The sequence below is a fragment of the Verruconis gallopava genome (assembly GCF_000836295.1).
Source record: "Verruconis gallopava strain CBS 43764 unplaced genomic scaffold supercont1.22, whole genome shotgun sequence".
Taxonomy (NCBI): domain Eukaryota; kingdom Fungi; phylum Ascomycota; class Dothideomycetes; order Venturiales; family Sympoventuriaceae; genus Verruconis; species Verruconis gallopava.
In genome coordinates, this window is record NW_015622158.1 from 220,972 (window position 1) to 247,292 (window position 26,321).

The window sequence follows — 26,321 nt, forward strand, 5'->3', positions numbered from 1 at the left end:
AAGAAGAAGAAGAAGAAGAAGAAGAAGAAGAAGAAGAAGAAGAAGAAGAAGAAGAAGAAGAAGAAGAAGAAGAAGAAGAAGAAGAAGAAGAAGAAAATATTTGAGGCCGCAAGTTTTGGGAACAGGTGCAGACGGATGAATGGGGAGGACGCAAAACATATTCCATTATCATCGTCGTCGCACGGATAAGTTAGAAGAGATGGAATGACTAAACCCGTGGTGTTACGCGAACGTCGTCGAAGAGCCACGAATCGCGTCCGACGTCACAGCAGCACCATCCCTTTCCCGTTCTCCATGTCTATGACCTTCGCGTCCTCTGCTGACTCGGCATCCTGCTCGCCACGCTTCTCCATCTTCAGAGCGTCGTCGAGGGGGATCACCTTGCGCTTCAAAAGCAAGCCCACCAGGCCGCCGCCTTTCTTGACCTCGTCGTGCGTGCTGAGCCAGTACTTCGCCTTGATCTGCCGCTGGAGCTTCAGCGCGTTGTGCGCTCCCAGGTTCAGCTGTTGCGTTCCGCTTTTGAAAGGGCCGCCCCACGGTATGCTGACGTCGTGCAGGCCGTGCAGCAGCGCAAGGGTCTGCAGCGGCGGCGTGCACGACAGCAACGGGTTCTCATTCGTACAGGGCAGACCGTGTGGCGTGTAGATCAGGCATTTGCCCGCGTTGAGATCTGGATCCAGGAACGAGATGACGACGGCGGAGTGGTAGTACAGGAAGTCGCCTCCGTTCTGCAACCGTGATATGGAGAGAGACTTTGGCAGCGGCGGACGGGACAGCGCAAGCCAGTCTGGGGAGAAGCCGGGTATTTCGTGGATCGAAGCCTGGTCGAAGTGCTTCCAGCTTTTGATCAACTGGATGGCTTTCTGGCGCGTCCAAAAGTCAGCATTTTCTGCGCCGTTTCCGCGGTCGAAGATGTTTCATCAAAACGAGGTGATTTGCGTACGTCATTTGCGAACAGCGCGGTCTTGGGATCCAGTTGCCGCATGGTTCCTTCGTGGCAGTGATCCGTAAACTCATGGCTGATAACCACCGCGTCGATTTTTCCTGGCTTCTCTTCAACCGAGGCAGCGTCGAGCAGCCGCTCGACGTGCCAGCACAAAGCCTCGACGGCAGCAATGCTACTGTAGTGAGGAGCAATTGCATGCCACTGTTTGCTAAACCAGCTCGCCACGTCAGACTGGGGACCCGAAAGCCAAGGATCGATAAGAATGTTGAAGAACTTGCGGCCAGGCTGGAATGTTGAATTTGGTACTTGGAAGAGCCAGGACGAGTCTGCGTTAAGATGGTGCAGTATCGGGTCTTTGCCCTGCGACGCGAGAATCGAGCTGCGCAGTTCGTCTGGTAGATCCATAAAGCGTGGGCGCCAGTGTAAAGTCGGTAATGTTACGGCAGACAGCTAAATTTTCAATTGACTGGCCGCGATTGAAAGATAAGGGTGTACAATCCAGAGATGGGCGACGTGCTTTATACCCGAGACGAAAGGTTGGGGTACTTGCAGGGTTTATCTGCACGATTTTCGGCTCGTGGACCGATCTGAGGTATCTTGTCATCGACACTCCTAATCGTAGGGGTAAAGACCGTACATCGCAGAAGCACGCCATTTGGACGAAGAGAAAAAAAGCATCTTTGATAGACAAGGCGCTGGTTCATTCGGAGCAGAAAAGGCATGAGTTTCGCTTTCGTGATCAAATGACGCTGACAGACTCAAGCGTATAACGCTGAGACCTTTGGCTGCTCAACAGGAAGACTCGAGAAACAGCAGTGGCCCACTTCGTTTCCTTTGCCTGAACTTCTAACAGCACCCCACTTGAGCTTCTTTCTAGCTGCATCTCCTGAATTGAACTCGTCGTCGGTCAGGTGGCATGCTGCCGCAATTGCGAGGCTGTTGCTTGCGGCAACGGGCATGCTCGTCTTGAATTTTTGGACACCAAGCACAATCAGAACGAGCAGCATTACGACCGCAATGATCAACACAAATATCATGGGTATCAGAGAGTACCCGCACGTGAGCGTATTTCCTTGTATTATACTGTACAGTGTCACGCCATTGGTGGCGGTTGCTTGAGTGTACGGAAATCCACCACTCTGCCAATTGACGGTGCTGTCGTATATGTAGTTCTCGATGTCAACCAGGAATATGGACTGCGAAACGAGCCAGTGTAGCGCCCCAGAGGCCACCATAAGCGGTATCGCCGCCCTGTAGGGTAGCTGCAGGAAATATGTGCTGCGCTGGTCGCCGCTTGGATTGTCGGACACACGTAGGCCTTTTCTTTCGCGCATATAGCTCTGCCACTCGGCGCCCAGGAAGAATGCCGTGAGTATACCATTGTATGCGAAGTATATGAGGGATAAGATGAGCTGCGGAACGTTGGCCACGAATGCTGACCAAACCAGCCCTGCAGCACCACTGGAGGGCATGCTGGAGAAGACGATAGTGGTTGCTGGATTCACCACGCCCATGCCCATTTTCCAGAGCGATGCCAGATCCGTCTTTGCGCCCTGTTCCCTAGCGAAAGCCTTTCCCCAGACGTACAGAATGGCGACGAGAATGATGGCGGCGAGGATCCTGCAACCAGAGTGTTAGCGTCGTGAACGCGATCCGAGAAATCACGTCAAAATGAACTGTGTAACTCACAAGAAGACGATAAGGGCCTGGCGGATCAGACCTGATCCTGAGTACCAGCGTTTCCTCGCACCATCGAAAGGCCTCGGCCGATCACTAATCTTTCCAATCCAGGTGATCTCGCGTCGAGCATCTCGTCTTGTGAGCAGACACGCATCAGCAGTGTACGGGTCCGGACGCTCTAGGAAACTTGCAACCGCGTCGCCAATAGTGAGCAGCGGGGCATCGTCCATCCACCGGACGGCCAGGTACATTATCGCGGCCTTCATCGCGTTCAGAAACACAACAACCGCAACCAAGTGAATGCTGGCTTGCAACTTGCACTTCTGGGGTAGCGTCTGTGCGTAACATTTCGAGACTGCGTATTCTGGCACATTGGGCCGCCAGTTGGTGACGTTCTCCTTGACGAGCGCAGGAAGCTGGTCTTCGCAAGACCTTGCACCTGCAGTGGTTGACAGCCAGCACAAATTTAGATGCGTCTGGTCGCAAATCCAGGCGTAATGATCCATGTCGCAGTACCCATAGCCGCCCCAGCTAGCCATTCTGTCAAATACGACAGCATCCGTGAAATTTGTGTTGGTATTGTTCGGCGGAACGTCCAGGACGAGAAAGAGCCCGCCCATCGTCGTCTGGTAGGTTTGCGAATATGCATCGATGCAATCTCGAGGGTCCATCTCTTTGAACGAATCGACCTGGCTAAGCAAATACTGTACGCTACCATTTACAAGGTATGGCTCGTGATTGTTAGCGGATTTAACGTATTCTGTCATGTTGTACCTGGTGTTGAAATATGGCAAAAATATTGTTTCGTTGTTGTTCGACAAATCAGTAAAGTTGCTGGCCAGCTGTGTCCGTCGTGCTGGGTCGAGGGCCATGTCCATAAAATTAGAGTTGACAGAGAGTATAGGCGAACCGTACATTGCCGTTGAGGAGAATACCGCCGAGTTGTAGCTGAGCTCGTCGTAAGCATGCATAAATGATACCTGTGCAGAAGCCATACTTACAACAGATGTAGCGGCAATGATGAGAACATCAGTAGATACCAAAGCAAAACTCTTCTTGGAGCAATCAGGCACATGTTGAACATGCTTGGGACCCCAATCTCAGCCCATCTCGATCTTCTTTTTCCTGCATGGGCAGCGTCGACCTCCTCTCTCGTGACCGCGCAGATGCACTGCATGACATAATTACTGCTGCTCAGCAAGACCGTGCTCATCGCGTTGATGAAGATGTGGACGACCGTGTTCAACTTCTCGGTACTGACGCAGTCACCCTCGTACATCTGGAGCCGTCCGCTGCTGTCAACCCCATACTTCGCGACAATCACAATGACCAGGAGAAGGTTCAGCGCGAACGACACTGTGCAAGACATTGCGCAGCCGAAGACAGCAAAACGCCAGCCGGACCCGAGTTTGAAGCAACCGATCTTCCATGACCGGCGCGGCGCTTGGTCGTCGTCAAGAGCAGTGTACGAGCCTTTTTTCCGTTTCCGAGAATCGCAGTCATCCCTCCGGAGGGTTTTCAGAGAAGCGAAGCTAATCAGGCGATACGTATTTCTGTCCTTCGCGCCGTCAAACTCGTCTCCGTCTTCGACCAAGCCATACTGCGGCTCCATCGAGTCTAGATCGTAGCCGTAATCCTACCTGCCACGCTGAACTGGGCAAGCTCACATATCGAAGTAGTAGAGGATACAACAACAAAAGAGCGAGACGGAATTCTTCAGCTGCAATCAAGGCAATCCAAACAGCCAACCATTGAGCCTTAACTCAGCCAAAACGCATGATCCCTTCCCATCTACAGTGTTCGATCTACAGATGGCGGGACTTTGTTCCACATTATGTGGCAAAGCATTGGATAATACATGCAGGGCGGTGATTAAATATCCCTGGGCATGCTTCGCAATTATGATGAGGAGCAAAGTACGCCGGGAAGATCATTCGAAGCCGCAAGGCTGCAGCCTGTGTTTGATGACTCATTTACTCCTTCAAAAGTGCTATTTTTGGCAACATTCTTTTCCCTTGCATGGGGAGGGTTTTTGCGATCCTGCCGAGATGCCTCCATCGAATGGAGTTTGTGAGTATGACAAGGAAAAGTGTATGGTGAAACAGTTAAAGCTGTTTGTCTCGCGGGAATTGAGATGAGCAGGAGCTTTTCGCTGCATTTCGCTGCATCCCGGCCTAGCGCACTGATCACAACGCCATTCGGCAAACTGCAAGCTGATCATCAACCCTTCTACTTTTTCGAATCCCAGATTAGAACTTTAAGGCCCCTCAGGTCTTCCAAGTTATAAGATCATGGACACGGCAAGGTGTTAGTCTTGCATCCTCCAGCGAGGCACGAGTCTAAGCCTGGAAAGATCCATGACAGCAGCCTGAAGATGTCGTCAATGGGCTGATAGTCATCATGAACACTCGCGATTCAGTCAACATATTCATGCGCGCTTTGACGTGGGAGGAGGTTCGGTGTGCTTTTTTGAAGAGCTTTTTGGAATCTCCAATTTCATGGTATGGAGTCGTGCTTTTGCTGCGCAACGTCGATCGTGACGGTCTTGTACAAGTCCTGAGGTGTCAATATCTGAAAGCGCCATCTAGCGAGTTAGACCTATGCCTGCAGATTCCGTCGTGTTTCTTTGCAATGCATTGGCTAGTCCGAGTTCTTCCGCTCGCCATGGAATGCGTAAGTCGCACCTGTCCGCATAAAGTGCTCGAATCACCCCACCACTTTGAATTCGAAAGCAACAATTCAAGTGAGGATGTGCCATACTGCAAGTACCCTACGCTCTTTCTTCCTAACGATTGAACGCAAGGCATTGAAACGAGACATTGCGAATTTTCTGGTAAAGAGGTGAAAGGAGACGATCCTTTCACCGAGCTCGAGACTCAAACTCAGGACGAAACTATATCCCTGACTGCTTTGCATTGCGTCGTGATGCTGGCGCGGATGGCCTTCAGGGCTAGCTCTGTGGACAAAAGCAAAATCGTGCCACTGCTGCCCCACAAATTTGCCCTCGGTGTACGGGGAACTAATCCACAGTGAAATCGGCTGTCATCCGTTGGTGTTTCAGCCCGTTACTTCATCAGCAGTGTCTCCTGCAGCAACATGACAACCTAACCAACGGACATGGCGCTGATGGCTTTACGAACAAGTTCGATTTAAGAAGCAGAAGTAGCAGATCTGGTCTTTCTCGCTGGCTCAGAGAAAATCTACATTACGCAGGAGTGCAGGACTGAGCTTGGAAAGCCAAGAGGAGTCCTTATGCAACGCCACATCACGTGATTTGGCGACATCTTTGTGGCGTGGCTCGAAGCCTGTAAAAAAGCTTCTATCACTGCGTCTTCTAGTCTTTGTGGCGAGCGATGGATCTCGTTCCGAACATCAAGCAAACAGCGATCTTTGGTCGCCCTTGCACTGACTCTTCGTAGACACTACGCAAATATGATCGATTGGAAACCGGGGCCAACGGAGAGTTGGTCTGTTTTTGCGAATGGACAGCTCAGCGAAGGAGCAGGCCCCACCTGATTTTTTCGTTTTGGGACTCGTAAGCCCTGCGAGCGTGTCTTTTGCCTGGCGACGACAGTTCGATGCACATTTTGTGCTGATTTCGATGGAGAGCGGTGAAGTGAGGTCTCTGAAGGTTGATGGAAGCGGTCTCCAGAAATAGCACACGCGAACCAGTCGTACGCAGCGAGCTGGTCCAGCCCAGGAATACCGCTGATCTTTGCCAGGTTGGCTTTCCTGCACCGCCGCAGTTTGTACCTGGGGATATGTACGTCATTCCGTAGTGCTGATTGGCTTGTGAAAGCTGACCATCGATGCACGCATCCCGCACATGCGTTCTGGGACAGCTTCGCGGGCACTACGAAACACAAATTCACGTCCGACAACCTTCTCCTCTCTTCGCTCACTCCAATAGTCCTTTATTACTCCCTCATTCTCCAGACCAACATATTCATCCAGGAGCCTTTCTCTCTCTTTCTCTGTCTCGCACACGCAATCATGTCCGAGAAGATCGAGAAAGCCATTCACAACCTGATGGACTCGCTCCCAGGGATGTCCAAAGAAGCGCCTCCGAAGCAGCCTTCGGAGCAAGCGTTGAAAGAGCTGCGTGAGAGCTACGAAAAGGCAGGCCAGGGTCAGGTATTCGCCTTCTACGAAGAGCTCGACGCCGCTGGCAAAGCCGCTCTTTACGAGCAAGCGAAGGAGTTCAAGCCAGAGGAAATTACCAAGCTCGCGGACAAGGTGTTGCATCCGCCCAAGGCAGAGTCGGAAGATGCTAAGCCTAAGCTCGAGCCGCTCCCTTCCTCTGCGACTTCCTCGGTGCTCGACTCGGACGAGGCAGATCTTCGAAAGTGGTACGAGGCTGGGCTCGACCTCGTCGCCGAGGGCAAAGTAGCCGTCGTGCTGATGGCCGGCGGGCAAGGCACGAGGCTGGGCAGTTCCGCGCCGAAGGGCTGCTACGACATTGGGCTGCCGAGCCACAAGTCGCTATTTCAGCTGCAGGCGGAACGCATCTGGAAGGTACAGAAGTTGGCTGCAAAGAAGCACGGAAAAGAGGCCGTGGTCGTCCCTTGGTACGTGATGACGAGCGGTCCGACACGCAAGCCGACGGAGGAGTTCTTCAAGAAGCACAACTACTTTGGGCTGGACCAGCAGAATGTGTTCATCTTCGAGCAGGGCGTGCTGCCCTGCATCTCGAACGAAGGCAAGATCATGCTCGAGAGCAAGTCCAAAATTGCGGTTGCACCTGACGGCAACGGTGGCATCTACCAGGGCCTCGTCAAGAGCGGTGCCGTGTTCGACATGCAAAAGCGCGGTGTGCAGCACGTCCACGCGTACTGTGTGGACAACTGCCTCGTCCGCGTTGCAGACCCGACTTTCATCGGCTTCAGCGCTTCAAAGGACGTCGACATCGCGACGAAAGTGGTCCGCAAGCGCAACGCAAAGGAGCCCGTCGGTCTGATTCTGCAGAAGAACGGCCGGCCAGACGTGGTCGAGTACTCCGAGATCGACACGGAGACGGCGGAGGCGAAAGACGCGAACAATCCGGACCTGCTCAAGTTCCGCGCAGCCAACATCGTCAACCACTATTACTCGTACCGCTTCCTCGAGTCCATTCCGACGTGGGCACACAAGCTGCCGCACCACGTTGCCAAGAAGAAGATCCCCTGCATCAACACCGAGACGGGCGAGAGCATCAAGCCTGAGAAGCCTAACGGCATCAAAATGGAACAGTTTGTGTTCGACTGCTTCCCTCTCTTGGAGATGAACAAGTTCGCATGCATGGAGGTGAAGCGCGAGGATGAGTTCTCGCCGCTCAAGAACGCAAAGGGCACGGGCGAAGATGATCCAGACACGAGCAAGGAGCACATCATGGCGCAGGGCCGACGGTGGGTCACGGCGGCCGGTGCTGTGGTCGAGGACGAGGGCGACGGCGCTGGCGTTGAGGTTTCGCCATTGATCAGCTACGTACGTGTTTCTCCCAGGCCTGCGACAGGCCCACCCACAGATTGCAATCAGGAACGGAGTGCTAACTGGCTGAACGCAGGGTGGCGAAGGTCTCGACTTCCTCAAGGGCAGGACAGTCAAGGCACCTGCCGTGATCGAGAAGGAAGAGTAATATCTGTCCTTCCCAAAACGGGAAATCCATATGTCAATTAGCAAGCGAAATCCTCCTCGTCAAAACCCGCCCTTACGTTTCCACGTCTTTGATCGCTAGAGTTGAAAGTGGCCTGGTATGTAGCTAAATAGACCTTTCTTCCTTCGAATCAAGTCGCATGGCCTTTATCCCTGTCGTTGCAATACATTCGAGACTGCCGCCAACTTTCACTTCGCCGGGCCGTCCTCGCCGTGACGGCGATGAAGCCACGCTTTTAACGAAGCCAAGGCTTGACTATGTCACGTCTCGGGGGAAAGGGGCATTTTCGTACATAGTTATTCAACACACATCTCCTTTCCAGTCGTGCACAGCCATGGCTGAGGAATATTACGATGCAGTTCTGTTCCTGCGCTCGTTGAACAATAGGGCAGGCGATGGTTGAATAATGTACAGAGGCAGGTGACGAAGGTGTCGTGTACCAGGGATAATTGTTTTTGGCAGCAGCATACAAGAGCACACACGGCAAGCAGCAGTACTAGCAGACCAAGCCTTCTGTGTGGCACGGAGGCGGTATGAAGTGGACAACTTTGCGAGCATGATTCACATTGGCCTGACTACTGGAAGTGATTGTCCCGACATGGCTGGACAAATCCCCTCGTGTCACAAGCGTCGCTGGCACTGCTCTCGGGCCTCGTTTTGCCGCTCCCTTTCGTCGTGCTTCGGCCATTTCATGATGACGGCCCAAAAGCATTACGAGCATGAGCCCAACACGGAAAGGAGACTGAGGGTGGTGTAAGGAAAAGGAAGGAGGCACCAGGATTCACGGTATGTTACGCCTAAATCTCTCCCGCCAACAGCCAAAATAAGAGAAGATGAAGGCACGACGAATAGAGAACGGTTCGAATTGCATTTGTTAGCAAAGAGGAAGGGGGTTTGGCTGGCGTGGTTTGACGGAGAGCATGAATGACGAAGGGACGCCCGACGGAGGGATTTACCAGGGTTGTCTGTCTTTGGTTGGAGAGTTGATCGACGACGACTTTTATAACCGGACGCAGGCTTGACTTTGGACGTTCTCGCCACGGACGTTCAAAAGACCGGTTCGACGACGTGGAAAGCCCCAATTGATCTGTGGCGAAAGGCGATGGGCGGCGCGGTTCTACGTGTACGTACGGAGCGCGCATACTGATGCATGCTGCGTAGCGTGGTTTTGTATGCGTGTGTGTGTGTAAATGTATGCACAAGTGCGCGGGCCCGTGCAGCATCCAAAGCGGAGTAATGGTAATGACGACGAGAAGAAATAACGATGAAACCGAAAATGAAATGAAAAAAAAGAGTGATAATTTCCCATGGGGGCCCAATCTTCTTTCCGCGCACGCGCAAACCTTTTTTTTTTTTTCCGGGCGGGCAAAAGTTTGCGCACGGCGGATAGCGCGGCCAAAAGGGCAAAAGGAGCGAGGACGTGCTAGCGGAACCGAAAAGCTTGACGTTCATTATGTCAGCATTTATTACGTTTTTTCATGTTTTAAATGCTCTTCGGTTTTCCCGGAGGGACACTGGCGGGGCTAATTGGTCATGCACATTCGCATCTACGTGTACGTATGGCAATCTTTGTGCGAGCGGAGCCAAGATTGAAATGAAAGAATTTGAGCGGCCCCGGTTTGGGCTTGGGCTAGGTCGTCGCAGCGTGTGTGTGTGTGTGTGTGCGCGTGCGCACGCGCAGGCGTTCCGCGAGTCAAACCCACCTTTGCAAGCAAGCAGTGCAGACGGGGTGTGAGAGGTAGGAATGGGAGGGGGCGAGGAAGAGGGAGGGAGAGAGAGAGAGAGAGAGAGCAAAGGACAAAGAGTTTCGCGAAGGAAAACCGGCTGGACGGTGGCGGTGGTGAAGAGGGAATTTGCGCGACGGGCAGGGCCGGTTCTTGCGCAGAAACGGACGGGCAGGAAACGAGTTCATGCACGATCAGAGACCGCGGCGCACATGACGCCTCCTCCGGGCTCAAACCAGCAGCACCAGGACGGGCCATGTCCAGGACGACTCGTGCCGTGTTTCTCTGGGCGCTGTGGACGGGCTGTCCAGTCCGTGCGGTAACGTACCAAGGCCCCGTTCCGTACAGCGCAGTAACTTACGGCAACGACAGAGATCGGCCTGCCAAGCCCGCGGGTGCTGGGGCGTCGTCGCTGGTGCGCTGTGCTGGGCCCCGGCGCAATTTGCAGGGTGTGGGTCTGCTGCTGGTTGGTGGGTGGTTCGCGCGATGGCACCCAACGTCCAGGCCAGCACGTAAGGAATCGGCGTCTGGAGGTGGGCAGCTGGCCCTTCTCTTTGCTGGTCGCTTCCCTTTTCCCTACCCGACGCGAACCTTACCCTTTTCTCCTGCCGCAAGTAACGTGCCACCCCCCCGAAAAAGGAGAAAGGGTGCCCACCACGACCCCCTCTCCTCGCCCAGTGTCTTCCAAGCTGCTACCTTACAACACACAGCCAACCTCCGCGTTCTCTTTCTTTCTTTTCCTTTGGAAACTACCGGTGTCGCGATCGGTGGACGGACGAAGCGTCGTCGAAGGGAAGTCGAAGTCGAAGTCGAAGGTTAGGAAAGGTCAGGAAAGGTCCTTGACGCCGGGAGATTTTTTTTCGCCGCTGCGGTTTCTTCGAGAAAAAAAAAGGTGTGTAACCGCGCTCTCGGACAAAGATGCGCCTGGGACAGCCTCCACGTCCCGCGTCATCGCAACAGCACGCGCTTGTCTGACACGCCGGTCTAGGAGTGAAAGATCGCTGGATTCAGAGGTATATCTTTCTCAAACCAGAGGTATGCTGCCGCGACTCATCTGCTTCGTTTTTCGCCTTCGATGCCATCTCTCTCCCTCCGTTCGCTTGCCTGCTGGGCGCAACGCATCCTCCACCACGCACAATCAGCACATGTGACGCCAGACGCTTTTCTCCGAGCCTTGTTCATCGTGCATTCATCGTGCGATGCCTCGAGGCGCCGTCCGCGCTACACTTCATGTAGAAGTTCACTCGTCCTTGCCCTCCTGCCACCACGTCGCACCGGCCAAGCGAAACACTGCAGATGCTGACACAGCGAGTCGCGCAGATCACGAAAGCAGAAAAATCATCATGTCTTCTCTGTCGCGTCGGGCCTGCTACAAGTGTGGCAACGTCGGCCACTACGCCGGTATGTTTAGACCGCCGACGTGCGCCGAACAGACTGCTTACTTGCTACCGCAGAGGTCTGCTCTTCGTCTGAGCGCCTTTGCTACAACTGTGAGTACCGTTCTGCTGCTTCCGTTGAATCACTGCGTGCTGACAACCCATGGCTAGGCAAGCAACCTGGTATGAGCCTGCGCTGAACATCTCTCCAGTCACCTTATAAACATTCGCTTACACCGCCGCCCAGGCCATGAGTCCAACAGCTGCCCGCATCCACGCACAACCGAGAGTAAGAGCATTCCACGGGACGGACTCGACGCGAGAGGTCGCTGACAATGTGCACAGCAAAGCAGTGCTATCACTGCCAGGGTCTCGGCCACGTTCAGGCGGACTGCCCGACTCTGCGCTTGAGCGGAGCCACCAGCGGTCGCTGCTACTCGTGCGGCCAGCCAGGCCACCTCGCTGTAAGACCGGCCACACACCCCTTCGTTCTTCGTGTTGAATCCGCTAACCATGTTGGCTCCCCAGCGCAACTGCACCTCCCAAAGTGGTGCTAACGCAGCCGCAGGCGGCTTCCGTGGTGGTCGCGGTGGTTTCCGTGGAGGCTACGGCGGAGCCGGTATGCCCCGCGCGGCCACGTGCTACAAGTGCGGCGGGCCTAACCACTATGCTCGTGACTGCCAGGCTCAGAGTATGAAGTGCTATGCTTGCGGAAAGCTGGGCCACATCTCGCGTGACTGCACTGCTCCCAACGGCGGTCCGTTGAACGCGGAGGGTGGCAAGACCTGCTATCGCTGCGGGCAGGTTGGACACATTTCCAAGAACTGCACGCAGGCTGAGACTAACGGCGTCGCTGCCTCTGGCGGCGAGACTGCTACCCCTCCTGCCGCTGCTCCTGCCGCTCCTGCTGCGGCAGTTGCTTAGATAATGCGGGCTACGCTGGGCGCCGCTGCGACGGTGCAGATTTGTCTGTACGAATACGCACACTGCGCTTGCGTCCCACATGTCCTCAGCTTCTTTTCCTTGGTCATCTCTTCTTGTAACCTCCGAACGTTTTCACATAACACACAACATATTCACGATCGCTCTCATCAACGGCTCTTCGACCCTCGTCAACATTCACAAACGCACATACTCTGCGACTGCTCCATCCGCAAACTCTCAGTCTCACTCCGAGGCGCTGAGGGACGTCGCGGAAGCAAAACTGAACCGACATTCACGAATCGATGCCAAAGCCCACGACGTTCAAACAACCATTTTTGCACCAAATGTCTCGCACGCATATCCATGTTTTTTACTTCGATAGACAAACCTCAGTTTTTCCGTCAGTCACCACCCCCACGTGTAATGTTCCTCGCTCACGACGATCCCGATACCCACGTTTTGCATATTTTTCCTTCCTTTTTTTTCCTTCTTCTTTCTCCAATATTCAGAACGAACACGACAAACCGATCTTAGCGGACAAGGGAACACACAACCCCCACAATAGCCTTCTTGGTCTCGTCTCTTCTGTTTGTCCAATCGGATAGATACGACGAGGGCATATGGGAGTGAAGTGAAACCCGGCAGCAATATGTGACGGACCGCAGAGCGAAGGATGAGAACGGGATGCGAAAGTTAGTTGGGCGGAAGGGAGGAAATTGAAGAAAAAGGATGCAGCAGCGGGAAGGGAGGAGAGGGAGCGAGAGGGAGGAAGGGGCCGAAGGTCAAAGTGATGGAAGGGGAGTGGCTCCTTTACTTCTTCCATGGTCGTGGACATAGACTTGGTCTGTTTGTTCGCCAAACCGGCTGGTTCTTTATCCGGTGCGTGAATTTGGCCCTCTTGCTCTCCCTCTTCTGGCTTGAAGGAATGGAAACGGAAAGGAACGGGCTGCATGCACGCGTGTGCGCACAATGACACACACGAACACACATTTCCGAACGAAACACGCGCGTGCATGCGCACTCCGGGCGACGGCATCATTGCCTCCTCGTCATCACCGCCATCGTCGCCGTCTTTTTTTTTATCATCATCAGTCATCAGGCATGTTTTGTCGGAGAAGTCGGTCAGAGTAGGACAATTGGCATCTGAATCATCCCCTCATTACCGTTGTTGCTGTCGTCACCTAGGTCTGTTGACAGTGTTGTGTGTTTTGAGTCCGTGTTTGTTGTAATCGTTCGTGTATATGTGTATACGGCTACGTGTGTATATGCATCGGTGTTCTGAATGATCTAGGGATAGACGAGGGTATGTACCATAGCGTGGCGGCGCCCACGACGCTAATCCTCCAGCTCTGTACATTGAGAATCTGTTCAAGTCGGCTGCCTCGGTCGCTTCAGCCTCGATCTCCTGGACTCCCTCCCACAGCAAACACATCTCTGTGTGGGAAGCATGCAACAAGGCAGGTGCGATCCATCCTTTCGCGGTTTCCGTTTGCGGTGCTGGATAGTTACTTCCTCACACGGCAGTCGTCACACATCCTTCCTCGCCTCCCTTGAAGTTCCGACCTCGATCTGCCCTTCGACTGTCGTCGAAAGCTCTTCTCCCTGATCCTGCGTTGCCAGAGCACGATCAGTCCGTCACGTCCGGCTTGGATCCGTTCGTTGGCCGATTTGGCGCTCTCTCACCGCGCGGGAACCGGAGTCGTCTTGATACCCTCTCGTTGAAGAACTGACTCGTCGTACTTGACCTTTGTGTTTCGGCGCGTTAGAGACGCGTTCGCCATGCCTTCCTCAGTGGCGTCCGATGACTTCGATGACGTGAGCTGCTTCCACGCGTCAAGCGAGCTGAGTTTCTGATGTGCTGATCTTGTTTTTTTGCCCGTTCGGTTTAGGATGGCTACATCGTTGACATCGAAGCGATCCAAGCACACGGCTAGTCTCTCGTTTTCCTACTTATAGTTTTCCCCCTTCCTCGCGAGGCGTGTTACGACGCCATGAGGGGGTTTGAGCTGACCTTTTTGACGCGTCTAGGCATCGGAGCGGTGGACATCATGAAGCTGAAGAATGCTGGCCTGTGGACCGTTGCCGTAAGCTCACCGTGCTCCCCCGTGGCCATTTGGTGCATGACGTGTTCTGAGAACAACGATGAGGGGTTCAGTCCGTCCACAGCACGACGAAGCGACAGCTCGAAAAGATCAAGGGGTTCAGCGAGACCAAGGTCGAGAAGGTGAAGGAAGCGGTCAAGAAGTGCATGGTATACTCTCAGAGACCCCCTCTTGACAGCAGTCGGAAAGGAGGACCATGCTGATGTGTAAGGAAAGCCGCACAGCGGCTTCGTGACGGCACATGACCTCGCTCAACAGCGGAAAAAGATCATCAAGGTATCAACGGGCAGCAAGCAGCTTGACGCTATACTTGGAGGTGGATTCCAGAGCCAGAGCATCAGCGAGGTTTTCGGCGAGTTCAGTGCGTCCTCAAACCGAGATTTCGAGCGCCCAGCCCGTGTGTGAGAGCTAATGCGAACTAGGGTCTGGGAAAACTCAGCTGTGTCATACAATGTGCGTAATGGCTCAGTTACCCAAGGAGATGGGCGGAGCCGAGGGCAAAGTGGCGTATATCGACACGGAAGGCACATTCAGACCGGAACGCATTGCACAGATCGCTGAACGCTTCGGCTTGGACCCGGACACGGCGCAGCAGAATATCTCGTACGCCCGGTGCGTCAACAGCGAGCACCAACTTGAATTGCTGGAGACGTTGTCTCAGTCCTTCATAAGTGGCGAGTACCGGTTGTTAATCATCGACTCTGTGATCGCCTGCTTCCGAACCGACTATGTTGGCCGCGGTGAACTGTCTGAAAGACAGCAGAAGCTGGGCCAATATCTACAACGTCTGAATCACATTTCGTTGGAATATAACGTCGTTGTTTTCCTCACAAACCAAGTGCAGAGTGATCCCGGCGCAAGCGCACTCTTTGCGGGATCGGACGGGCGCAAGCCAGTTGGTGGACATGTGCTTGCCCATGCTTCGCACACAAGAGTCCTCTTGCGCAAAGGTCGCGGCGAAGAGCGGGTTGCCAAACTTCAGGATTCTCCAGGTAAAGACATTAATCAAGAGTTTCACTTGTTGGATGTTCCTTAGTATTGACCGTTGCAGACATGCCTGAAGCGGAAGCGACTTATATCATCACCAAAGGTGGTATCAACGACCCGGATAAGTCCTAGTTTTCGTATCGCACATGCCCATTTTCCTTCTCAACAAGAACTATATATTTCGAGTTATGGAAGTGCTGCGCTTTGGCAGTAATGTTTTTTTCGCTATGACGGAGTCGTTACTTTTGCTCCAACCAAGTCTCCACACATAATTGTTCTGGGAAACACGGGCTTTGCTAGCGGCGCTCTGACTTCCAAATATCCGCAAATGTTACCAATTTATGCGTAATATGTGTCGATTAGTACCTCAGAAGCATCTCTCGCATTAGCATTACTATTAATGGCTAAATGATATGTACAACAATCAACCGCAGTTTTTTAAATATGGGTACTAGGTGGAGTGCATCGCTGAACCAAATTCAACGACGCTGGCCAGCTGCGGCAGTCGGCGTGAAGATTGTAAACGGGCTCACCACTGGAGTCTCCGTGACCAGGCGACTCGTGACTGGGGTAGCACTTGCCGGGCACACGCAAGCACCGCCATTGATGCTGCTCAGGGGTGCGACAGTACAGTGCGCACTCGTGGTATATGTCGCCACAGCCGTGGTCGTCGTCCCGGCAATCTTCTCCACCTTCACAAGCACGGGGATGATGGCCCCGGTATTGAGCGAGAAGGCCCTGTGACCCAGAACACGGAGGATGGAGGAAATCTCACCGGAGTGGGAGGTGATGCTGATGTACGTCGGGGACGTCTTGCACGAAGAGGACGCCAGGATGGAGTCGAGCACGGCTCTCGAGCGGACGTCCTGCGCGGTCGAGGACTCGGCCGTGATACCGTTCCACAGCTCGTCGTACTCCGTGAAGCCGGGCTCGATCTTGAAGCTCGGGTATGCCGCCTGGATCCAAGTCTTGTTGCTGCGGTGGTCACACGTGTGCAGGCTGATGCCCTCACGAAGGTACTCCTTGACCGTGGGCACGAAGGGCTTGGACGCGGGCAGGTCCAGGCCGCCGAAGGTGACGCTCGCGGTCTCCAGGCAGCGCGCGAGCGGGGACGTGTAGTAGACGTCCGGCGTGGGGATCTTCTGCACCTCGATCTCGTGCTTCCAGAAGTTGTGCGCCTTCTGCGCGGACGCCGTGCCGGCGGGCGTCAGGTGCGCGTCCTCCCAGCTCACGGTTCCGTTCCCGTTCAGGAGCGACCAGTAGCAGTTCCAAGCCGGCGTTCCGTAGTAGCTCTCGGCCGCGTTGTGATAGCCCTCCGCGTGGCGGCCCAGGAAGAGCACCTTGTACGACGTGCCCCGCGGCGCCGCGGCGTTCAGCCGCGCGACCTCTTCGGCGAACTGCTGCCACTGCGTCTTGCCCTCGGCGGGCACGCCATCGTACGTCCGGTTGATGAGGCCGAAGTTGACGGCGGTCTGAAAGAGGTTAGCTCATGGTCGGCGCGTCTGACACAATTCATCGCGATATAAAACGGTCTTGGGGCAAAAGAGAAAATCCAAGAAAAGGGGCGGGAAGAGAAAAAAAAAAACGCACGTAGTCGAAGGTGGAGGCATTCGTTGACGCCTCGTCCTGAAGGAAGTAGCCCGTCACTGTCGTATAGTTTAGGTACGATGGCGTGGCCCCGGCAAGGGCGTGGCTCGCCAGCGGAGCGAGGGCGATCAGCGTCTTGAGCATGGCAAGAGATGTGGAAGAGGAGAAGAGACGGAAAGGCGGGGGGAGGGAGACGAAGAAAGTTGCGCAGCGATGTGCAGTGAAGCCTGACGTCTTTTTCAAGCGCTCGGTCGCGAAGATTTCAAGCGGCCGTCCATCCAAAGCTATATACCGCCAGCCGTAACATCAAGCGGACATGCAAGGGCCTGCGTCCGATCGGTCAACATCATCTTCTTCTGCGGGTCCCGGATGATTCGCGGGCAGATTCGCGGGCAGATTCTACGCGTCGACGGGCTTCGCGTCGTCAAAACGGGGTTGATGTCCGAGATGATGCCGTTCGGAAGTTATGCGTGTATATGTACGAGAGAGTGTCTACGGTGGGGGGGGGGGGGACGTCGCGCGAGCGAGCACGTGGGGAAGGATGCCCTGGCGGGGACCAATCACGGCGCGATTTTTGCCACGTGAGCTTCCCGCTCTCAGCCTTGCCCTTGCGACGGTTGGGATGTTGCGGTGTCGGAGTGAAAAGATTGTGGGAAACGTGGTCGGCGTGAGCAATGCGGACTGGCTTCTCGAGGCTCCTCTTCGCTGGACCCAATCTTCGACAAACCAGCTTCGAGCGCACCTCGGCGGGAGGCGGCTGGCGGGATTGTTGCTTCGCTGTGGAAAAGCGGAGTGGCACGGAATTTTGTTTTCCCTTCACCGTCGCCAACTCATCGGGCGCACATTGTTGGCCCATTGGATGTGCGTTGATTCAAGCGACTTGCTTTGCCCGCCGCTCGTCATCGCGCTGGGCCGCAGAGGGAGCCCTCGCGTCGTAGTGAAGGGTGCCACTTTCAACGGGCAGCACCTTGAACGAACGTATGTTGCACGGAGATGCAAGGCGAAGGAGAACGACGGACAGGAACTCCCGATCTGAACGTCGATGGTTGCACCAAGCTCTTTCTACCGAATCTCGCGTGCGTGTAAAGCATGACCACGATTGACAAAAAACAAACAGCCAAACAGCAAAGATCTCGGTCTTGTCTGTCTATCGTCAACAAAACATCATCATCATCTTTTTTTTTTTTTTTTTTTTTTTTTCATCTTCGACACCCGATCACGCTGCCCTCGTTTTGCACGAGTAACTGAAGACATGTTCCCCTTCCGCATAGACGTGCTGGGTCTCTAGCGCGCCTCTTTTCTTTCCAGACTCTCAAAGTATTTACAGCAGGTTCGATGTCTGGGGAATTGAAGGCGTTCAGATCTTGAAATGGCGTTGCTGTGGTCAGAGCCGCCATAAGCACATACATATGTTGTGTAAGGCTGTTGAGACTTGGGCGAGTTATTTGCCCGCCTGATTGAATGCCACGTGCGTGTCTGGGATCCCGATGAGGCGGATGCTGCGACAAGGCGATTGGTCTGCTATCTGTTCTCGCCGAGAATAGTTGGAATCTACAGAGCTACGTGGGCCTTGTTGGCCAGGTGTCATAGACATGAGGACGCGAGGTTCGAAGACGCCTTCGTTTGACGCACAAGGGCCAGTGAACGCGCTGCGCTTAGTCCATTTTTGGTCTAGCCGGCCTTACCCGTCCCTGAATAGACGCCGTAACTTATTAAGTGCAAACACACGCGTTACCAACTCCTACAGTCAATCCCTTGGCCGTTGCTTTAACCATAGGATAGCGTCGGCGTATGAAGCGCGAACGAACTCTCCGCCAGGAGCTCGAATTGTATGGTTTTGCAGATGGCTCCCCGTTCGTCGACTCCGTCACTACTCCCTATGACCTTGAAGCTGAGTACGACGCCAAGCTGTGGAGGTTTGGTCCGGAGCTTAGATCGGTGCATGTTAGTCTCTGGCTCTTTACCAAGCGTTTGGAATCCACTCACACCGGCGGCAGGATGGTCGACCGAAATACCCCGCGGCTTCCCTGCTAGGATTGCCTGTCGAGCTTCGCCTTCAAATTCTGCAGTATCTGCTCCCGGACGAGCAAGAATATAGGATACGCGACCTGAAGACGCGCTGCCGTCCAAACGGGACCATACAGCTGCTGCGCGATGCAAGAAAAGGCCGATGGCACGGCGTGCCCATCAGGAAGCGTGAGGAGAGACTGGAAGAGTACCTGCGGGTTGTTCAGGCTTGGTACTCGGCGTTGCGGAAAGATCTCGAACCCTGCCACGTCGCCGTGATGCGCGTCAATCACCAGCTGTATAGCGAGTGCGCTCGCATCGTATACAGAAATAAGACCTTCAATGGCGAGCTTGTCCTCAACGAACTGCGCATCTGCTCGAGGGAGTTCCTGCTCGGCTCGAGCCAGTGCGATCTCGGCATGATCGAGAGCCAGCTGAGGCACGTTGCGGACTTGAGAATCGCTGTCGACGCCAGCGACGACTTCTGTCCCTCCAAGATAGGTGCGGCGCATGACTGCGTGCGGGCTGGGTGCCACAGGAAGCGCATGGATGGTGTCAGGAACTTTGCTGAGTTCCTCGCCCAGTGCGTCGGCCTCAGCTGCCTCGAAATCGATATCAAATCCATCGAGTACAGCGTGGCCATATGCCGAAGGCCTGTGATCAAGCGAGAGCTTCGCGGCGCAGAGAGCAGGATCCTCGAATTCGCCAGGCCGTTTGCTGCGATCCGAGGGCTCGCGTACGCCGAGTTCACCGTGAACAGTGAACGTGAGTGATCGCCTTTTGGATTCATTCCGACCGTATTTCCGCCGCTAACAATAACGGACAGGCCCCAGGAATTTTCAGAACAGCCGGGCAGAGTTCTGCGCTGAGCTGGACGACATGTCGAAGCTCATGAAAAGCAACGAGCCAGCCGCTGGAAGGAACGACCTTCCACTGATCAAAACCGCATTTGATGGCATATTCACGACAAACCTTGACTATCGCGAAGTTATGAAGCAGCGGCTGGATCTGGACGTCGACGATCTCAGAGACAAGTGCTGGCAAGCCTGTGAGAAGGGCGACAAGAAAAGGATCCTAGAGCATTACAAAGAATTGAGTAGAGCGTGGGAGGAGCAGAAAAGGCTCATTGATGGCTTGATGATGCAGATCGAGGAGATGGCTAGTGATGCGAGCTCGAAAAGAGAACGCAAGAAAACTGCTGCTCGCAAGGCTACTCCGTTGAGCCCTTGAATATTACGTGAACATTTTTGGCTGTAGCACTCGAGAAGGTCGGGTTCATCACAAGCCCTAGCACGACTCATAATAGGACACGGTTGCATCAGGGCCGAACAAGCATAAGAGCATGCCAAAATCAGTGCATAGAGCTATCGTTTGAAGCAAATCAAGTCTCCTGGCGGCTCCTCAGCCCACCTACGAACGTTGACGCAAGAGTCGTTCACTGCGGGAGAAGAAGTGTGTGGACTTTGTTGAAACCGACTGGGCCGAGATTGAACGCCGCTTCCCAGCCCACGCGTTACTCTTTTCTGAGAGAAGTTGACGGATATCTGTGGACGTGAGAATTGTAAATTAGCTACGATTTGGTAAGCAATGCAAATTAGTTGAGCATGTATCTTTAGCATCTGGCGTCTTCGGCGCATTTCTGGACGAGTTGCCCACGGAGAACGATACAAGGCCGCTTTGTGGTCTCTCTCCATGCTATATTCCCCGGACTATGATACGTCGTCCGGTAATTATTCTTCCAGAGGTCAGATTGATACTCTCGCAAATTCGTGTTCGTGCAGTTCTGAACGCGAGGTGTGTGTCAAAGGACTCATTCCAGGGACGCTGTAGATTGCAACCTGCACATACTATCTAAGCCCCTACTATACGTCTCAGATCTTTGACCGTGCCTAAACACACATGGCACGCGACAAAAGAATGGACTAGCGCCAAGGACTGTCTCAGAATGCTAACCGTGGTATTTGTATCGCTGTTTTTGCTCTCGAAAACAGTGAATTGTGTGTGCTATCAGCAGACTCCGGCATTCCCGCCTCCAGAATGGACAGGCCTAGCCTCGGACTTGAGCTCTACCTTTGCGAGCATCGAGAGCAAACTGCGCCAAGTCGTTAGCAAAGAGCAATACGAAAACACGTCGTACTCAGTTGAAGTGACCTCGGCGTCCGAGACTTTATGGGAAAGCCATGCCACAGCTCGCAGACGTAATGAAACGCGGCCCGGTGTCAAACACGTCGACTCGTCGAGCCAGTACAGAATCGCTTCGATCACGAAAGTTTTCACGGCCCTGGGCATTCTGTTCCAGCAAAGACTTGGAAACGTAAATTTGGATGACCCCGTCCTCAACTATGTGGAAGAGTTAAGGTCGGACGAGTACGAATTGCCGTGGAAGGACATCACGCTGCGCATCCTCGCCTCACAGGCATCTGGTCTTCCTCGAGAGTTTGCCCAGGCTGATATCATCAATTCCGACATAGATCCTACATCCCTTGGTCTGCCGCCCGCTTCGGGAAAGACGGCTCCCAATTGTGACGAGAACGATGAGTACAGACCATGCAATAGAACCCAGCTCCTCGACGGCTTGAAGCATCGAGGACCCGTTTTTGCTCCTAACCAAAGATCGACCTACAGCAACCTGAACTTTGAGGTACTAGGCCTCGTACTCGCAGACGTCACAAACATGACGTACGAGCAGTACGTCAAAACCGCCATCTTCGAGCCGCTCAACATGACGAGCTCGAGCTTCGACAAACCTCCGGACGACCGCGCCGTTCTTCCCCTGCTGAGGAACGGAAACAACTACTGGGATTTCGAAGAGGGCATCCAGAGCCCTTCCGGCGGAATCTACAGCTCTTCTGCGGACATGTCCAAATTCGTCCGGTACATCCTGACCCACTACAACGCGCTCGCCACGGGCGTGAACTGGCTCGGGCCCTCCGGCTGGTCTGGCGGACTTCACAGCTTCTACGGAATGCCTTTCGAGATTTTCCGCACCGACCGAATCCTGCCCAGCAGCAAGAGGCCGGTGACGTTTGCCACGAAGTCGGGCGGGCTGCCTGGCTACCCGTCCCGCATCGTGATCATGGAAGAATACGGTCTCGGCATCACGGTGTTGGTCGGCGGCGAGGCCGCGTTGCTGCTGGAAATTGTAGAGATCGTCACGGTCGACTTGGTTCGCGCAGCCGAGGACGCGGTCTGGCGACGTATCGCGTCAACTTACGCCGGGTCGTTCACTGCGGCGGACTCGAGCGTAAACTCTTCATTAACGCTCGACTCTTCAGCGTCGAAGGGGTTGCATCTCAAGTCATTCATATCCAACGGAACCGACGTGTTTGCTACGCTGTTTCCCATATTTGTGCGGGATACGTCTCAAGCGTGGTATCCTCAACTCACGCCGACGCTTCTCTTCGAAGACGAAGAGCGTAAGCGCGGTGAGATATGGCGCATTAGCGTCGTGCACGAGCGTCCGAAGGATGGCGTGTCGAAGAGAAATGTGTGGGACGACGATTGTGTCGCAGACATGGACACGGTTAGTTATGGCGGGGAGCCGATCAACAAAATAATATTCTGGCATGAGAAGAAAACGCTACAGCTTCCTGCTTGGAACGTGACGCTAAGGGCTCCCGCAGCGACTCCAAACGGTGCTGAGCTCGTGATGCAAGGATGACAAGCATAACACTTCACTTTATCAATTGTGCTCTTGTAGTTTCAACTGCGGTCCATTGGCTCCGAACGCAAACGCAACTTAAGAAAGCCAGCAGATCCGTGTTTCACCATGACAAGTTTTTCCTCCGCTCTCAGATCCTCCACAAGCACCACTTCCGTGATATCTCTCCACAATTCAGTCCAACGCATGCTTTGCGCTTTCGAGAAGGTTGATCCATTCGGCTGTTGGCTCTCCCGCAAGACTCGAACCGCAAACCGTGGGCCATCTTTTGCGCCGTTGTTGTGCTGTAGCAATCCTGTCCAGGTCAACTCGTTGAGACGCGGGTTACTGATGAACTCTCCAAAGACCTGGAGAGCAAAACAGTCATCTCCCTGAGGCCCGTAAGCACCGGTCTCTAGTATTCGCAGGAGAAAGCTCATCAGACTCTCTGCTATAAGCTGTGGGCCAACCGGGTACTCGACGTAAATTGGATAAATATTTGACTTTCGTAGCCACTCTAGCGTTTCAAACAGGCCTCCAACACCGGGGCGTGACAGCGTGATGTAGTTAACAGCAGACTTGAGGGTGTCTGACAGTGCAACCACGCGTATGTTCTCGGCCCGCCTGTTCATCGGGACCGAGAAGTGTGCGGAGGAAAACGCTAGCAAGCCAGCCTCGTGATAGATCTGCCGGCACGTAAGGAGAAATCTAAGATCCCTCGCCACGAAGGGCTTGCAGACGAGCTGCCTGTAGATCTCGTTGCGGATTTCTGCAGATTCTTTAGTAAAGAGTGCAAATTCTCGGGACGACAAAAGCTTACCACCCGGTAGACACAGAAGATGCGTCTTAGGACGAGCGTCTAGAGAAGAGAACGAGTTAGATCATCGAGCCGACACAATTCCTACACCGCCCATGCAAGGTGAAAGTACCATGAGAGCTCTGCTCGTCCCAGTGATGCTCCCCACCTTTCGGCCTCTTAGGTCTAGAATTCATTGCTACTTTTCTTCCAATCCGTAACAAAGAGGAGTTTTTGAGCCGTGACTCTACGGCAACTGAGCTTGGATCACTGGAGCGATCCCGATCACGAAGTCCGAGAAAACGCGACCACCATCTCATTCTAGGTAGGGGGGTGTTGGAAGCAGACAGGGGAGAACTGATTAAGAGACCTTATGCTGTCAAGACCATATGGAAGCTTTCGGCGACGGACAACAGATTGTGTGCTGGCCTGCGACTCGAATCTGGTCGTTTTATAACGTTTGACAAGGCTGAATCTCTTCTGAGATGGATTCTCCGTCCAGGCAGCAAGGCCAGGAACTCTGGCCGCGGATACAGCGTAGCTAAGGACCTACGTACCCGAACCGCTATAGCTTATCCCACGAAACGACGAGAGTTTCTTCGCCTTTATCTTTGAATGTGCCCTGTTGCGCTCACTACAGTGGCAGAAGAGCGACCAAGGCCCAGAGCCATGCCGGACCCGCTCACATCTTTATCAGGTATTCTAGCAGATGCTACGAGCAATGAGAAAGGGCCATGCATGTCTTGTACTTTCAATCATGGATTTAAGCCTCACAAGCTCAGGTCTGCACGGTGAAAATGGACGGGAATATGTGTCATTGTTCCGCAGTCGGCATCAGCCATTGTTATTCGTTAGTCCTGAGAAAGCACAATGAAACCTCGCAATATCCCGTCAAAGCTGTCTTAGGCCCAAAAGCTTGACTAGCTTGTCGAATCCATCAAGAGCACTACTCAAATGTCTCACTGCCAACTTCAGGTGAAATCAAGAGGCACAACTTGAAAGATAGCAGACACCAAGTCTCATAACTGCGCAGAGCCCCATCGTCTTCAGTACAGATTGGATTCGAATGCTTTGAGGCCCCTTTACTGAGATTTAATGGCCCTCGTGAACGGAGGCCTGCGGCCGCTGGATGACGTGTGAATACACCCAATCCACAGACGAGCGTTTGTGGACGGGCCACCAAGGAATGGTCATCCCCTGGCTCTGGAAAAGATAACGCGGCGATAGATGTTTCGTGCTTTCTCGCATGTTAGACTTGCTTCGAGTGACTTAGAGTCGTAAAGCCTGCATCTGAAGCCACTCCTGAGTGGCTGGGATTACTTACTTTCGCGCCGAATTCGCTGTGAACGTAATAGGCGGCCGGGCAGCGAGAGGGAGAGAAAGAGAGGGGTTTGGTCGTTGACGTGCCTTGGACAAAAGTCTAACCAGTATTCTCGAGCGTTGTGATCCGGGACGCCCAACTTTAGACGTGGCGAATCTCAATTTTGAACTCCAAGAGGATCTGGCCCAGAAGGAATAGGTAGACAGCGAAGCAAACCGTTGAGTCATCTCCATCTCTTTGACAAAACCACCGAGGCAGAGCAGTTTATTCTGGTACCGTCCTTCCTCTCTTCTTTCTCATTTCCTCCACTCTCCGTCTATCTTCTTCAAACTTCTTTTTCAGCGCAATCTCTCGCTTTTTCTTCTCCTCGCGTGTCTGGAATCTATAGAAGTCGGCGCCGACTCTCTTCTCCGCACGTTCCTTCAACCGTTTCTGCGCTTCCTGCGCATCTTCTATGCGACCAGCACCTGTTCTACCGCCGCGTGTGACTGTGATGAATCCTTCTTCATCGGGCACGTTTCGTTGCTGGTGGAGTTGCTTGTTCCGGATTGATTCGAGAGTGCTGAAGTGGGTCAGGTATGCGTTGACCTTTTGCTGGAGCAATGTTGGAGAGGGATATGTCAAAGTATGATGCGTTATGTATCCTTCGCAGCAACGGCTGTTAGCAATGCCTACGGTCAGCGCTTCGACGCTGCAATAGAGCAACTCACTGTCCAGGCCTAAACCGGATTCTGCTCCTGGCCACGAGACTTTTCCATGTTCCTTTGCAACTCTCTGCACCGCTCTCCATGCAATACTCATCGCGTCACGATCCACAAAGACGAGCACTGCACTACTTCCACCTTCCCACACCCCGCGTCCCCAAACCGGAGGCAACTCCATTTCCGCCAATTTGCGTTTCACAAGGGCATCTTCATCCACTCCGCCCCGCTTCCTCTTCTTTCCCCTCAGGAGTCCAATAGGAACCCCGACCTTTGTCCCCTGCACCACAACTTCACCAGTCACCGCCAGCCGTGCAGACTTTTTCTCCGCCGAGGCAAACTCAGCACGATGTATGATAGCTTGGGGATGCAGCGTTTTGAAGAGCTGCCGAAAAGATGATTCAGAAGCCGTCACGGGAACATTGGATACGAAGAGACTGCGCTGGTTGTCGGTAGATATCTCTTCTGCGTCTTTGGGCGCGTCAGGTCTTATGTAGAGGTAATGCGTTGAAGCATGCGGGTATGCGGACGTGGGCGCAAACGTGATGGGCAAGACGGTGAGGTCGCCTATTCGCGCTGGATATTGCGATTCAGGCTTTGAAGCCTGGGAAAAGGAAGGCATCATGCGTTGAGAGCCGAGAGTGCTGTGAAGGCCAAATGTCGTCCTCGATGTTGGAAAATTTTAGTGGGTCTGGGAGCGGCTCTCATCTAGGCTGTCTCGACCAGGCTAGTTTTCCTGCGCTGTGCTGATGAAGCAACGCCTTGCGCAGTACGGTAACTTACAAGACCGGACTGGGAGCGGAAAGCGCTGCGGAATTAAACACTGCTCTTCAAAAAGCTCCTGGTGCCGACAGCAAAGCTTAAGTCTCTGGGCCGCATTTGATATTATCCCGTCGTA

At 53.8% G+C, this 26,321-nt stretch overlaps 10 protein-coding genes across 12 annotated transcripts; 5 read left to right on the top strand and 5 right to left on the bottom strand.

The window, feature by feature from the left end:
• Positions 1–136: 136 nt before the first annotated feature.
• On the bottom strand, positions 137–1,580 carry PV09_06401 (uncharacterized protein). Its single transcript, XM_016360036.1, has 2 exons — positions 944–1,580; positions 137–863 (listed from the first exon to the last, which is right to left on the bottom strand). The coding sequence occupies exons 1-2, from the start codon at positions 1,349–1,351 to the stop codon at positions 264–266; spliced, it is 1,008 nt and encodes a 335-aa protein (XP_016212118.1). The 5' UTR covers positions 1,352–1,580; the 3' UTR covers positions 137–263.
• On the bottom strand, positions 1,571–5,003 carry PV09_06402 (uncharacterized protein). The gene is made up of 3 exons (XM_016360037.1): positions 3,628–5,003; positions 2,636–3,574; positions 1,571–2,566 (listed from the first exon to the last, which is right to left on the bottom strand). Exons 1-3 carry the CDS (start codon positions 4,236–4,238, stop codon positions 1,705–1,707), a joined length of 2,412 nt encoding a protein of 803 aa, XP_016212119.1. The 5' UTR covers positions 4,239–5,003; the 3' UTR covers positions 1,571–1,704.
• Positions 5,004–6,404: 1,401 nt separating this feature from the next.
• Positions 6,405–9,421, top strand: PV09_06403 (uncharacterized protein). The gene is made up of 2 exons (XM_016360038.1): positions 6,405–8,089; positions 8,169–9,421. The coding sequence occupies exons 1-2, from the start codon at positions 6,620–6,622 to the stop codon at positions 8,238–8,240; spliced, it is 1,542 nt and encodes a 513-aa protein (XP_016212120.1). The 5' UTR covers positions 6,405–6,619; the 3' UTR covers positions 8,241–9,421.
• Positions 9,422–10,546: 1,125 nt separating this feature from the next.
• PV09_06404 (uncharacterized protein) lies at positions 10,547–13,683 on the top strand. The gene is made up of 8 exons (XM_016360039.1): positions 10,547–10,874; positions 10,971–11,017; positions 11,303–11,383; positions 11,437–11,472; positions 11,530–11,541; positions 11,606–11,647; positions 11,704–11,822; positions 11,887–13,683. Exons 3-8 carry the CDS (start codon positions 11,326–11,328, stop codon positions 12,280–12,282), a joined length of 663 nt encoding a protein of 220 aa, XP_016212121.1. The 5' UTR covers positions 10,547–10,874; positions 10,971–11,017; positions 11,303–11,325; the 3' UTR covers positions 12,283–13,683.
• Positions 13,684–14,273: 590 nt separating this feature from the next.
• PV09_06405 (meiotic recombinase Dmc1) lies at positions 14,274–15,790 on the top strand (the record flags this gene model as incomplete). Its single annotated transcript, XM_016360040.1, has 5 exons — positions 14,274–14,366; positions 14,438–14,533; positions 14,601–14,745; positions 14,807–15,376; positions 15,436–15,790. 5 exons carry the CDS (start codon positions 14,274–14,276, stop codon positions 15,501–15,503), a joined length of 972 nt encoding a protein of 323 aa, XP_016212122.1. The 3' UTR covers positions 15,504–15,790.
• Positions 15,499–17,452, bottom strand: PV09_06406 (uncharacterized protein). The gene is made up of 2 exons (XM_016360041.1): positions 16,962–17,452; positions 15,499–16,843 (listed from the first exon to the last, which is right to left on the bottom strand). Exons 1-2 carry the CDS (start codon positions 17,100–17,102, stop codon positions 15,851–15,853), a joined length of 1,134 nt encoding a protein of 377 aa, XP_016212123.1. The 5' UTR covers positions 17,103–17,452; the 3' UTR covers positions 15,499–15,850.
• A 1,241-nt stretch (positions 17,453–18,693) lies between these two features.
• On the top strand, positions 18,694–20,568 carry PV09_06407 (uncharacterized protein). Its single transcript, XM_016360042.1, has 3 exons — positions 18,694–18,902; positions 18,956–19,730; positions 19,792–20,568. The coding sequence occupies exons 1-3, from the start codon at positions 18,750–18,752 to the stop codon at positions 20,193–20,195; spliced, it is 1,332 nt and encodes a 443-aa protein (XP_016212124.1). The 5' UTR covers positions 18,694–18,749; the 3' UTR covers positions 20,196–20,568.
• A 265-nt stretch (positions 20,569–20,833) lies between these two features.
• On the top strand, positions 20,834–22,735 carry PV09_06408 (uncharacterized protein). The gene has a single exon (XM_016360043.1). It carries the CDS (start codon positions 20,911–20,913, stop codon positions 22,624–22,626), a length of 1,716 nt encoding a protein of 571 aa, XP_016212125.1. The 5' UTR covers positions 20,834–20,910; the 3' UTR covers positions 22,627–22,735.
• On the bottom strand, positions 22,655–24,001 carry PV09_06409. Of its 2 annotated transcripts, XM_016360044.1 has the most exons (3): positions 23,571–24,001; positions 23,426–23,464; positions 22,655–23,374 (listed from the first exon to the last, which is right to left on the bottom strand). In XM_016360044.1, exons 1-3 carry the CDS (start codon positions 23,719–23,721, stop codon positions 22,668–22,670), a joined length of 897 nt encoding a protein of 298 aa, XP_016212126.1. In that variant the 5' UTR covers positions 23,722–24,001; the 3' UTR covers positions 22,655–22,667. The 2 variants fall into 2 exon arrangements, with proteins under 2 accessions (XP_016212126.1, XP_016212127.1); XM_016360045.1 differs by having other exon boundaries at positions 23,426–24,001.
• Positions 24,002–24,205: 204 nt separating this feature from the next.
• On the bottom strand, positions 24,206–26,290 carry PV09_06410. Of its 2 annotated transcripts, XM_016360047.1 has the most exons (3): positions 25,433–26,290; positions 24,726–25,366; positions 24,206–24,638 (listed from the first exon to the last, which is right to left on the bottom strand). In XM_016360047.1, exons 1-2 carry the CDS (start codon positions 26,046–26,048, stop codon positions 24,987–24,989), a joined length of 996 nt encoding a protein of 331 aa, XP_016212129.1. In that variant the 5' UTR covers positions 26,049–26,290; the 3' UTR covers positions 24,206–24,638; positions 24,726–24,986. The 2 variants fall into 2 exon arrangements, with proteins under 2 accessions (XP_016212129.1, XP_016212128.1); XM_016360046.1 differs by having other exon boundaries at positions 24,206–25,366.
• Positions 26,291–26,321: the final 31 nt, after the last annotated feature.

Coding starts and splice junctions, on each gene's coding strand:
- PV09_06401 (XM_016360036.1), bottom strand. CDS start 1,351: ATGGATCTACCAGACGAACTGCGCAGCTCGATTCTCGCGTCGCAGGGC. Junction 864..943: donor CCGCGCTGTTCGCAAATGAC/GTACGCAAATCA, acceptor TGGACGCGCCAG/AAAGCCATCCAGTTGATCAA.
- PV09_06402 (XM_016360037.1), bottom strand. CDS start 4,238: ATGGAGCCGCAGTATGGCTTGGTCGAAGACGGAGACGAGTTTGACGGC. Junction 3,575..3,627: donor TCATTGCCGCTACATCTGTT/GTAAGTATGGCT, acceptor CGACGAGCTCAG/CTACAACTCGGCGGTATTCT. Junction 2,567..2,635: donor CAGGCCCTTATCGTCTTCTT/GTGAGTTACACA, acceptor CTCTGGTTGCAG/GATCCTCGCCGCCATCATTC.
- PV09_06403 (XM_016360038.1), top strand. CDS start 6,620: ATGTCCGAGAAGATCGAGAAAGCCATTCACAACCTGATGGACTCGCTC. Junction 8,090..8,168: donor TTTCGCCATTGATCAGCTAC/GTACGTGTTTCT, acceptor GGCTGAACGCAG/GGTGGCGAAGGTCTCGACTT.
- PV09_06404 (XM_016360039.1), top strand. CDS start 11,326: ATGTCTTCTCTGTCGCGTCGGGCCTGCTACAAGTGTGGCAACGTCGGC. Junction 11,384..11,436: donor CAACGTCGGCCACTACGCCG/GTATGTTTAGAC, acceptor TTGCTACCGCAG/AGGTCTGCTCTTCGTCTGAG. Junction 11,823..11,886: donor GCCAGCCAGGCCACCTCGCT/GTAAGACCGGCC, acceptor TTGGCTCCCCAG/CGCAACTGCACCTCCCAAAG.
- PV09_06406 (XM_016360041.1), bottom strand. CDS start 17,102: ATGCTCAAGACGCTGATCGCCCTCGCTCCGCTGGCGAGCCACGCCCTT. Junction 16,844..16,961: donor ATGCCTCCACCTTCGACTAC/GTGCGTTTTTTT, acceptor AACCTCTTTCAG/ACCGCCGTCAACTTCGGCCT.
- PV09_06407 (XM_016360042.1), top strand. CDS start 18,750: ATGAAGCGCGAACGAACTCTCCGCCAGGAGCTCGAATTGTATGGTTTT. Junction 18,903..18,955: donor CGGAGCTTAGATCGGTGCAT/GTTAGTCTCTGG, acceptor CACCGGCGGCAG/GATGGTCGACCGAAATACCC. Junction 19,731..19,791: donor GTTCACCGTGAACAGTGAAC/GTGAGTGATCGC, acceptor AATAACGGACAG/GCCCCAGGAATTTTCAGAAC.
- PV09_06408 (XM_016360043.1), top strand. CDS start 20,911: ATGCTAACCGTGGTATTTGTATCGCTGTTTTTGCTCTCGAAAACAGTG.
- PV09_06409 (XM_016360044.1), bottom strand. CDS start 23,721: ATGAGATGGTGGTCGCGTTTTCTCGGACTTCGTGATCGGGATCGCTCC. Junction 23,465..23,570: donor TAGACCTAAGAGGCCGAAAG/GTGGGGAGCATC, acceptor TCTCTTCTCTAG/ACGCTCGTCCTAAGACGCAT. Junction 23,375..23,425: donor TCTTCTGTGTCTACCGGGTG/GTAAGCTTTTGT, acceptor AAGAATCTGCAG/AAATCCGCAACGAGATCTAC.
- PV09_06410 (XM_016360047.1), bottom strand. CDS start 26,048: ATGATGCCTTCCTTTTCCCAGGCTTCAAAGCCTGAATCGCAATATCCA. Junction 25,367..25,432: donor ATCCGGTTTAGGCCTGGACA/GTGAGTTGCTCT, acceptor GTTGCTGCGAAG/GATACATAACGCATCATACT.